The sequence below is a fragment of the Rhodnius prolixus genome, unplaced genomic scaffold, assembly GCF_049639745.1.
Source record: "Rhodnius prolixus isolate KJV_2025 unplaced genomic scaffold, Rpr scaffold_3, whole genome shotgun sequence".
Taxonomy (NCBI): domain Eukaryota; kingdom Metazoa; phylum Arthropoda; class Insecta; order Hemiptera; family Reduviidae; genus Rhodnius; species Rhodnius prolixus.
Genome location: NW_027411603.1, coordinates 42,451,039 through 42,463,092, shown reverse-complemented (window position 1 = coordinate 42,463,092; position 12,054 = coordinate 42,451,039). Strand labels below are relative to the sequence as shown.

Sequence of the window (12,054 nt, the reverse complement as noted above, 5' to 3'; positions counted from 1 at the left end):
GTCTTACAGGAGCGTATTGGTTCAGACAGAGAAAGTGGTAATGAAAAGTAAGGGAGATATAGTTTTTGACATTACCCTCCAGAACGAAGTAAAAAACTGTGATGAAAAATGTGCACAATTGGAAAAGTCAGGAAGCGATAATTTAACAACTAATGGTATAAAAAGTTTACAAGCGGCAGTTACCTATTGAAATTATCAATCGCTTCATAAAACAAATTGAAGATATGCCACCTTTCTTGACAGAGGAAAATGACGCCACCTTTATTGACGTTTAAAGAGGGTGAAAGTACTAACCCAGCTCCACACTGTCCGATTATCTATTTGCAGACGTTACACTCACATCCTGTATAACGATTAATGTTTAACGCATTTGGCCAAACCAAATATTGAATGAGGAACGGAAAGGTTGTGGATTACGTGCTAAGGACTGTAAGGATCATCTGGTTATAGACTCAGCTGTGCAAAGGCAAGCGCAAAAAAACATCCTTACTTGGCTCTACGCTTTTTATATTATAACAAGGCGCAGATTCTCATCGTGACTGGAAGTCATGAGACTGACGGTTTCCTGAGCCGAAAGCGGAAAGATGTGGTCGAAATAAGGAACTGTGTCATACATAGATTGAAAAATTGCAGAAATATTTCCAAGTTCGTGGCGAGGAATCCTTGTTCCTCAAATCGTGCTCACTGATAGAACTGTCCATCACAATCGACCTGACGATCTGCTGCCGGACCTAAGGACGGTAGTACTGTCCCGAGCACGCCTTAAACTTCCTCACGTTTCAGGACAAATAATGAGCAAAACTAGGGAGCGAAATAAAGTTGTGAAAAGTAAGGCCGTCCAGATAAAGCCTATATTTTCATTGCGGGTCTAACACAGCATTTTCAGCAGGATATTTGTCTTTGAAAAGAAATAATAAAAAGTAACCATAATTACCGAATTTACAATGAACTAATAATAATAAAGCAATAATAAAAAATAATAATATAGTAATTATAAAGCTATTTTGGTTTGATCTTCGTGAGTAAATAAAAAAGGCACGAATGAATTTTTCTCCAGAAGATAATAATTACCTCACAATCATCAATGTTCGTCTCACAAAGTCTCCCAGTCAGACCAGGGGGACAAATGCAAGAAAAAGTTGCTATTTCATCTTTGCATGTAGAACCGCCAACACAAGGGTTTGACTCACATTCATTGATGTTGACACTGCAATCTTTTCCTGCAAAATAAGATAATTTTATCAATGAATTCAATATTTCAAGTATCACTTTCAACTTTTTCATAAACCACAAACTAAATAACATACCTGTATAACCTTTAGTGCAAATACAATTGAAGCCATTGATTTTATTTTCACACGTAGCTCCATTATGACATGGATGCGATAAACATTCGTCAAAATCAATTTCACAATGATCCCCAGAGAAACCAGGAGTGCAGAAACACTGATAGCTTCCTGTTTTAAAAAATAAGCATACATAGTTACCTACAATATTTGGTAGAGCTTTTTTAAAGTTCTAAGTAAATGAAAATTTCCACAAGGCCATATTTTCAACGGATTTTACAGTAACTTCCTTTCAAAGGTAGTATTTGTCCAATATATAATTCGTCCTAATTTTAAGTGACTTTTAATTGTGGTCTAGTAACTAGTATTTTGGAGCATGACTTCAGTGATTGAATTTTGTGAGCATCAATAAGGTTAGTTACGCCTAAGTTTAAATTGAGACAAGAAAATCGGTTCAACAAAGTCTTATCATTATTTCTCCGAATTCAGTAAAGAAAAAACTTGACACATTCAACACACTTGAAGATAGTAATGAAAATTTTGTAATCAAAAGCTATTTTTGTAAAATATATGTTTTTAAAGCTGGCACAATAAATTATAATTAAGCCAGTAGGTAGCAAAAAGTCACATTCACAATAAGACTTCTTTTTATCAGCATCAGATACACATGTGCCGCAATGCTGACACGGGTTCTGTGCACACGCATCGTAACTTAATTCACAGTTATTTCCCATAAAATTGGATGTACAATTACAGAAATATCCATTAACTCCATCCAATGTCCATTGTTGGACATTTTAAGGGCAAGTGATTATATAGTTTAGTACCTGACGATTTTAGAAGAATGGAACTGTCACAAAAGAATAATAGACAAATATAAGAAAACTTAACCAAAACATTGAATATTTACCTCCTTTACTAATGCAAATACCGTTGTTGCAAATTCTTGGAATCACTTCACATACGTTTATTTCCTGTTCACAATTAAATCCTAGAAGAAATTTATGAAACTGGTTTATATACATGATTAGTTTAATTATTTTAAGAAGACGTTAACAAATTTATACCACTGAATCCTGGTGGGCAATGACATGTATAATTTCCAGGAGTTTCAATACATGTTCCCCCATTCAGGCAAGGATTAACGCTACAATGTGCCACATCGATTGTACAATCTGGACCAGTCAATCCATTTGGACAACGACATTCAAATGAATTTATACCATCCACACAGATATTATTGTCAGGACATCTTTTATTTATACAATCGTTTATGTTATTTTCACAATATTCACCTTCAAAACCTGTTGACAAAAAAAGAAAAGGTTTTTTAAAAGTAATTTCTTGACTTAAGCTTACAAGGAAACAGTGTATTAGTAAATGTACATTATAAACTTACCCACTAGACATTCACAATAAGACTTCTTTTTATCAGCATCAGATACACATGTGCCGTTATGCTGACACGGGTTCTGTGCACAAGCATCATAACGTAATTCACAGTTAGTTCCCATAAAATCGGATGTACAATTGCAGAAATATCCATTAACTCCATCCAAACAGGTCCCTCCGTTCTGACATGGAGCACTCAAGCATTCATCGATGTTTACTTCACAACGAGGACCTAATATAAAAATAATGGTGATCATATTTGAAAGAAAAATAAACTTTCAAAGTTATCACTTTGCGCATTTAAAATATAAGTATTCATACTTAGAAAAACCATTTCTAAACCATTTTAGCAAATATCACAATGCTAAACAAAACATTGTTACGATTTAAAAGAAGTAATAACTAATCTACCGATTATTAATTACTAGTTTTTGTAACCTAATTTTCAAAGTAACCTTTAGAATTTCTAACAGAAAATCTTGGAAGACACTTACAAATCTTAAAATTCTTATTAATGGTAAGCTAATCAAGGCCGCCTATGCAATCATTAGATAAAATGCTTATTAAGTAAGGTATATACTTTAAAGCCAATAAAATATTCGTAGGAACCTCCATCCTAACTAATATTGAAAGCGAATTGTATATGACTACTATTCATTCCTGTTTTAATAGCATTTTCAATATCTTCTACAATCCACACACATTGTGCACGATTTTGCAGAGATGATGTGAGCAGCAATATTTGAGTTCGGCTTACCTAAAGAAACTATCAATAGTTCTCCAGATCTCCTAGCACAATAAGTCTAACAACGATTACACTGTCGTCCTAAGCAATTAATATAGTCTAATCCCCAAATCTAACAAACGATTACTTTCTAAATAGAAATACCCAAGGGAGACCCCTCGGAAGGAAAATGATGGATGTGCTAAGTGGGAGTTCTGTTGATTTTGCAGCCATTTACTGTATTTATTATCTATTAGTTCTGCAGGGTATACATCACGTGCATTGTGCCTTCTTGCACGCCTTACTCTGAACGAAGCAGATGGAGCCTACCATAAGAGACAGGTTTATTTTTCGAAACCTCTTCACTATTCCTTCCATAAATTTATTTTTCCCAGCTCTTTGGAATTATCATTGGATTGAAATAGCCATTCATTTGTTTGTTTTTTTACGTTTCATTTTTGCATCAATAATATCTATATCAATAATTTTATAATTATAGTTTTTTCTTACTAAACGTAGGTGGTCAAAGCTATAGAACAAAATGCACCAAAAAAGAAAAAAGTGAGATAATTTACTTTCAGTATAAAATCTTGTGGAATAATGGGTAATAATTACATTGGAGCATTCCAAACTATAATAATAGTAAAAAAAAAGCTTTAAAAGTAAAATTATTTTGCAATAACAAAATGTTCATAAATTATTTTTAAAAAAACAAAAAACAAACAAACAAAACAAATAAAAAAAAAAAACGAAAAATCAAGATCTTGTTATTTCTTATATTTATACTTCTGCAAATCAATGAAAGCATTAATAAAGAAAATAAGGTTTTTATAAACGAAATGAGAAATCTACTAGGATAGTAAATTTAAATCAAGAACATTAAATATACTCTCTTTGGCAAATTCAAGTCAAATAAAAGTTTTCGTAACATATTTCATAGTGAAGTACTAAACAGGATAGAGGGTGTGTCAAATAATAAGAAGTGAACATTACACGTAAAATCGTATAAAAGAAACGAAATAATGAACCATGAGTTGAAAAAAAAAAAAATTATTAAAAAAATAACTACAGGGAACAACAAAATTAAGGAAAAAGATGACGCAAAACAAACTGAAAGCAGATAATTTGGTGGGAGAAGGCAGTGCAAAGATCACTTACCTGTGTAACCACTATTACAGTTGCAGGTGTAATTACCAAGATTTAGTGTGCAAATGCCGTGATGTAGGCAAGGATTAGAAGAACAATAGTCATCAAATGATAATTCTTGATTACAGTTAGCTCCTGTCCAACCACCTTCGCAGATACAGTAATACCCACCCGTCTACCGACACCAGTGCATCAATAACAGTGTTAATTTCAATTTTCAATCATAAATTGGTCACTATTTCATTAATTACTTTAATTGTATCGAATTATAAGGCATTAACTTATAAAAAGTGATTCTTTTTTTTTTTATAACTATAAGATAGTATTCCAACAGCTAAAGATGCTTACTTGTAAACTAACTAGAACACGATGCCAAACAAAGCAATTCATGCAAAATTGTAAAATTCATAATTCTCATTCAACTCTAGCCAAACATAAATAAAATACAAGCAATTTACTGGTACAAATTTAGAAAAATTATATTCTAAGAAAACCAATTCAAGTATGACAAACTACAGTGCCCTTGGTAAAGAATTACTTCACTTTGTTCATATGTTAAGGGATTTGGAACAGGTTCCTTGGCCAACCAAATGAAGAAAATAAAAATACGTATCTGAATAACTGCAATCTAAGTCTTTTATGAATCTTCTAATTCTATCTCTCTCTCCGAATGAAAAGCTAATTTTGCAAGTGCCAGAAACTGTAAATTAGAAAAGGCCTTTTTTTTGCCCCATATGCCTTAACAATATTTTAATAAGAATTTTGCAAAGTGGTATGACTCTTCTGCTAGGTCACAGAGTACTCGGGGTCCTAATCATAACTATACAGTAGTAAGTTCGGATAACCTCACGTTTTAGATGTGGGCTAATAATTATAACGTAAATCTTTTAAGTTGATGACTTTTGGGATTTAATTTATCTAATCGATAAATTTTCTTAGAATATAGAACATTACATGTGAAAGTGTTGGAATAAGCCTACCATGAAAATTAGCGGCATGCGACATACCACCTATGTTGAAGATTGGAGACAGTGTGTCTTAATAACAAAGAAATCCGCAGCGACCCCACAAGATCTAATGTGGCAACCCTAATTTTGTAGTGTGTGTATACGGTATAAAGAGCGGGTAAAGTGTACAATGTATAAATGATGAATTAGCGTTTACGTATGGAATTGTTAAACCCAAGTAGTTTCATAAATCATCGACTTTTTTGGATACTAAGTAAAGGAGGTTACAATATTTTGAGTTGTTAACCTGCGATACCCGCAGGATCGCTAATTGGATGGCTCACTTATCACATTGGATATGATCACTAATCACACACTTCGTTCAAACATTTAGTATACTAAATGAATAAATATTTTAATAATTTAATGAGTTTAATTAATAAATAAATATTTTTCAGCCAGGCGGAAGTACGGGCCAAATTAGAGCACCCCCGGGTTATACTTTGCCCGCCTCTGCACTAAAATCTGGAAACAATGAATATCAATTTATTCGAACGATTAATTCTATTAAACTGTAGTTTATATAACTTCTGTGCTCATTACAAGTAAGTGTTTCCACCAATCAATTCATACATGTATGTATACATATAACAAAAACAGTCAAAAACATGGACAAATACATTTCCGGTTTAACGTACAGAATTCTGGGTCACTACATTGACAATTTACTATTCTGAAGTAAAAGGGTTTAACACACAAAGTGGACTACACATTCTGGTATGTAACTTACAAAATCATAGCATTCAGATGCATGCTGACAGGGAGATGCTGAACAGCTAATGGGTACACTACAATCATCACCAGTATATCCAGGCTTACACAAACAGAAGTAACCTTCCCCAGTTCTCATATAAACTCCCCCATTAGTGCAAGGATTACACCAACCTATCTTTGATTCACAATCCACACCTGGAGGTAAAAATATGCAAACAATAAAACGACTATCAGCTATTGGTTGGTTGGTTTATCAATACTGATCACACTTTCAATTATTTTGCATTTTAATTAAATTTAATTTATTAAATGATGTTAATAAATCAGAATAAAAACAACCCTCATTCTCATTTTTATTTTAGTGTAAGCATTTCTCTCAGTTCTTTGAAAATAAATAAATTGTGCTAAACTGCTTACTTATACAAACTTTCTTACTTTAGCTTAATTTAAAAAAAAAGAGACTAAAGGGAATAATATTTTCAAAAAAACACTAATTTATTTCTTTAGCAACGAAGTCTTCGAGGATGAAAAGGTAACATACGTTTAGTTTAATACTACTCATGGAATTTATATAATGAGAATAGAAACTAAAAAAATTCTTTTATTAAAGAAATTAGAGACTCATTTTCGTTTATGTGCAGTAAGTCATTTACCCAAGGTAGTCCCATAAATGAAAATAATTTAATTGAGAGAACATTCAGAAAAAAGACCACATATATTAGTCATTTCCCAAGGTCACATGTCAACGTTTATTAATATTTTCATGCAACACAATAATTCCAAAAGTAAGGATAATCAAAGGATTCATAGAGTACCTGTGTAGCCCGGGGGACAAATGCAAATATAACCATCAATTGTTGTCCGACAAGTAGCACCATTTTGACATAAGTAATTCGCATTTGTACATGCATCATTTCTTGTACAATTTGGAGGTATACCTGTTACGATTATCAACCACCAATTGGTGCATTTTTATTAATTTGTGCCAAACACATATAGGTACTTGAATATATTTACATTTTAAGAACAAAGTATTTGGAAGAAATTACCAGTGTATCCAGGTTTACAGACGCATTGATATGATAAACTAGTATCTACGCAAACAGTATTGGGAGCATTACAAGGCGATGAAGCACATTCGCTTAATTTCTGTAATAAAATAAACAATAATTATAAATTCGAATTAGGATTACAAAATTATAAAACGATCAACTTTCAAATAATTACCAATTCACAATTCTGTCCACCAAAACCAGTAGTACATTGGCAAGTATATCCTCCATAATTATCAAAACAAACACCATTATTGAGGCAAGGATTATTTTCACATTCATTTATATTAATATCACAATTTTGTCCAGTATAGCTATAAAAGTAACATTACAGTACATTTAATATTAATATTTATATTTTATTTAATTATAACAATTCCAAATCTAGTCTAACATATAATCCTCCGCCGAGGATCATCTCAATTAATCAACCTTGGAAATGTATTTCCCTAGAATTCCATCCGATTGAACTTTAATGAACTATATTATAATTAATTTTTGAAAAATCGTCATGCGAATTGCACTTGATAGATGCATTATTACCCAAGTTGACGTGGGTGAAATCTTCAGGTATTTTTTATTTTCTATTTTTTTGAATTTCAATGAGTTTACTCCTAAAACTGACAAAAATAAGAAGTTAAGTTCCCATAGAAATGTTAGTCATTTAGGAGATTTCTATTGCTACATAGAATGGCTCTCGCAATGCAATTAGGAAACAATGAACGTTTTTATAACACAAGCGAAATTTTTATAAAAAACATACTTTTTTTTCTTTACTAAGAGATAATCATCCTGCATGTTCGGCAAAACTGTACTTAAATTGAACTTTGAAATCAGTCTCGGTTAATAAAAGAAGAAGCTAAATAAAAAACACAACTAACACCTGCATTATACAATGGTTTTTTACATGTATGTTAAATAAAATAAAATAAAATTACCCTGTTCTTCCACAAAGACAAGTATAGTTGTTAATACCATCGATACACGTTCCGCCATGTTGACAAGGGCTTGACAAGCATTCATTTATGTTCATTTCACAGTCTTTTCCTTCAAAACCTAACGAAGAGATCATAAATTGATAATATAAATGACGAAATAAGCTAATACATTAAAATATACATTTTCAACATTAAAATATACTTATAGGAACCAATATAAGAAGGATATAGGTAATGTATCAAACAAATCTAACTAAATTAATGATTTTTTTTTTTTTTGGAACATAGAAAAGCAGTAAAAAACAAATTCGTTTTTTAAATTAACTTTTTTCACCAAAGTTTCGGCAATAAATTTGCCGCCCCAGCCAACATTGCAGTTTCTACTGAAACAACAGTTGGACATCCAACTTGTTCATCAGCTTAAAAAAGTATTGATCAACAAAGTAGGCTTCTTTAGTGTTCTTATCTGTTGAATTAAACTAAACCTATTCAGAAGAAAACATGTTTTCATTTTAAATTTTAATTTTCTGTATAAATAATAGAAAGTTATTCTCAAATGTTTTTACTAAATAAAGCATTAGTAAAATTCCTTTGTACAAATCTAAAAGAAGGAAATAAATCTGCCGAAACATTGGTGAAAGAGAAGCTTATTTAAAAAAAAAGAAAAGTATATCACCGTTCTCAACAGTCCTAAAATTATTCACATAGCTATTACGATCGTTAGCAGAACCATCAATTAAGCAAATGTTAATTCAACTAAATGGCCATCACTCTATTTGAAAATCAGAGGCCATCTTTCGATTATCACACACTTCGGTAATTTAATTTATTAAAAAACGCTAAAATTAGATCTGTATTTATATTTAAAAAATATACACAAACCTGGCTGACAGACACACTTATACAAATTAGAGCCACCATTTGGGATGCAAGTTCCATTATTGCGACAAGGACTGTTGTTATCGCAAACTTGTGTAATTATTTCTGAATCACATTCTTTTCCTGTTTGAAAATAAATAAAGAAATAAACAATGAAACAAAATACAATATATAAATAAAAGAAATTTACAAATATAGTCGGTTATTACGACTGAAAAAATAGATCACCTGCAAAACCAGGAGCACAGTAACATGTATAGTCGCCAGTTTTATCTTCAACACATTTGCCACCATTCTTACAAGGATTTCTGCTACATGGTGGACCTACAATATTAATATAATGTAGAATAATACCAAAAATTAAAAAAAATAATAATACATTGAGAATTTTTAAGTATAAATTAAGAGTTGTTTTGTTGTGAATGAAATGTTGCAATTACTACAAAAAATACTGAACAAAGGTAGTCAATTATTGTCAAAATGTTTCAAATGAGTTGTCAATATTTCATTCATAAATTATTTCTTTCCTTGTTGACAGCTTTCCTTTTTACTGAGGACAATAATTAGCAAAATTGTAGAGTTAGACAATTTCTGAAGGGGGAAAAAAAGCAATAGCAAGAAAATCGCCCTTAACGAGTTTAATGAGCATGGAAAATAAACTTGTACAGGAAAAAATATCTCTATAAAAACAAGTTAGAAATTAATAACAATACATACGTCTGAAAATACTAACGCACAGAAAATAGTCGCAATTTAGCTTTTACATTGTTACTATAAATTAAACATTTCGATAAACGATAAACAAAAAAACGGAAAAGCCTTCAAGGAAAAAAGCATTCCGAGAAAACCGCGAAACTATTTTATTTTTAGTTTTTTTTTTTTAAATTAAGAATAAATTTACAACTCTTTATTTACTTTTCCCTTATCTATTTTTAGTGTTTAACTCAATGTTAATTAAACTCAAGTATATTTTTTTCCCCTCAAAAACATGATTGTAGTTCAATTACTTCAAAAAGTTTTATTTCTCTTGCTTTCCTTCATATTTCACTTGAAATACTTTATATTGAAATTGTATTCAAGCAATACTTTACTCACCATGAAGGGCTGTAGAGATTAATGTTTCTTTGTTTGTACAATGTAGAAGAGAATAACTATTTTCTATTTAATGGTGTCAACAGAATAAGAGTATTAACTATTTTTAATATTCACAGTTACTAGATGGTCTTACGTCTTTAATAAAAAATGTAAATAGTATTCATGGATACTTTAGTGACACCACACCTTCATTTATATAGTTTAAGAAACAACATATCAAACATCCGATCATAATTCTTCCAAAAAAATACATTTTGAGAAGCAATTAAGTAAATAGTAACTCGCTGGTTACTAACAGGCTCTAATCATGGTCGATATATTTGACTTTTTTCTATTGATAGCCTTTCCAGTTCGTATGCCAGTCACAACTCTGGAGGAAGGTGGTATTAAAAGGCACTGTAACGGACACTTTAATTCACAAAGCAGGCTTCGGGAATGATTGGTATAAAAGGATTAGTTTCTCGTCTCTCTGTGCTCTGCATTTAATTGTAATAATCTAAAACCATTATATGTTCAATTTGAATACTCTCATCAAACTGCGCTCAATACATTTAAACTTTAATGGTATTCTGTTCATGAATTTTTTTTTCCATACACAGTCAAGGTTGAGAGGGCCATATTATCCAGCACTGCGAATCTAATTATCCTAGCTTTGTATATTTCATTGAACTATTATCATTGTTGGAATAATATTTAGTTATCAGAAAAATAATATCAGGAAAAGATTACGAAGAATTACTGTTTCCAAAAGAGTAGAGCACTCTTTTCTTTCTATTTGGTTCAGGTGCATTTCACTTAGTGCTACCTTCATGTTGGTTTCAATTAACGTGCAAATATACCTGATAGGTTTAGCTACAAATGTTTTTATGAACAGAAAATGAACACTACACAAAAATTCTAAGCTTAATGACATGCGCAGCTCTCTCATGTTAACACAAAAATGAATTCTATGTTTTTGATGTCCATTGCTTTCTTCTGGGAACTTTTTTGGAAGTGCAATAACTCTAAAAGGTAAGATTTAAATGATAGTTACGAAGTTCTTAACAATAAAAAAATAAATAAAACTAAGAATAAATAACAGATAAGAACAATAGAATAGATAGTACAAATCCTTCCTACGTACTTCAACACCATCCCAACTATATAATACGATGAATAATTGTTTAAAAAAAGAAAGAAACGAAAAGTGAAAAATGCTCACCATTGTCAATTTGGCAGTTGTTTCCTGTGTAGCGAGGTGTACATTGACACAAGTAGCGATCAGGCAATAAGATGCACCGTCCATGCATCATGCACGGTTCGTGGGCACAGTGATCCACCACTCCACCTAAACACATGCATCTAATTCTCTCTACCTCTAAACCAATCTTCTAATTCAACATTATCCTTAACCACAGAAATATGAATGAATTTTTTTAAAAGTGAATATTTTATAAATTTTCATTAAAAATTTCTTTTTCTCTTATTTTCATTTTTGAAAAGATGAAAACGAAGATGATATTTTGATACTGATAAAGAAAAATGGATAATGAATCAAAAATATTTCTAACATGGTGATTTGTACTTTTCTTTTTTAACAAGTGCTAAAAATGAATGAATATCGGCATAAAAGAAGTGCAATAAAACATTTATACATGCCGAGAAATATTGTGCAGTAGTGCTTTGTGCAAAATTTTAAGTAAGAAAAAAAAAGAAAGATTCTTTTTTTAAAAAAAATTTTAGTCTACAATCTTCTAACTGAATAAAATGTAAATAATTCTTAATGATAAAAAAGGCTCTTCGAATTACCAAGTGAGCCAGAGGCGCTGCTGGTTATCGATT

At 31.2% G+C, this 12,054-nt stretch overlaps 1 protein-coding gene across 4 annotated transcripts in view; it reads right to left on the bottom strand.

The window, feature by feature from the left end:
- crb (cell polarity complex component crumbs) overlaps positions 1-12,054 on the bottom strand; it is a 56,646-nt gene that overhangs the window by 15,127 nt on the left and 29,465 nt on the right. The window contains exons 5-16 of one of the 4 annotated variants that reach the window (XM_074125328.1): positions 11,435-11,560; positions 9,367-9,462; positions 9,142-9,261; positions 8,260-8,377; positions 7,497-7,635; positions 7,319-7,418; positions 7,085-7,207; positions 2,686-2,910; positions 2,354-2,590; positions 2,197-2,277; positions 1,308-1,457; positions 1,072-1,220 (exon numbers count right to left, since the gene is read on the bottom strand). In XM_074125328.1, coding sequence (XP_073981429.1) covers positions 1,072-1,220; positions 1,308-1,457; positions 2,197-2,277; positions 2,354-2,590; positions 2,686-2,910; positions 7,085-7,207; positions 7,319-7,418; positions 7,497-7,635; positions 8,260-8,377; positions 9,142-9,261; positions 9,367-9,462; positions 11,435-11,560 — 1,664 coding nt within the window. Of the gene's footprint in view, positions 1-1,071; positions 1,221-1,307; positions 1,458-2,196; positions 2,278-2,353; positions 2,591-2,685; positions 2,911-4,560; positions 4,724-7,084; positions 7,208-7,318; positions 7,419-7,496; positions 7,636-8,259; positions 8,378-9,141; positions 9,262-9,366; positions 9,463-11,434; positions 11,561-12,054 lie in introns of those variants that run through there. The other 3 variants (XM_074125329.1, XM_074125330.1, XM_074125331.1) reach the window with 3 other exon arrangements.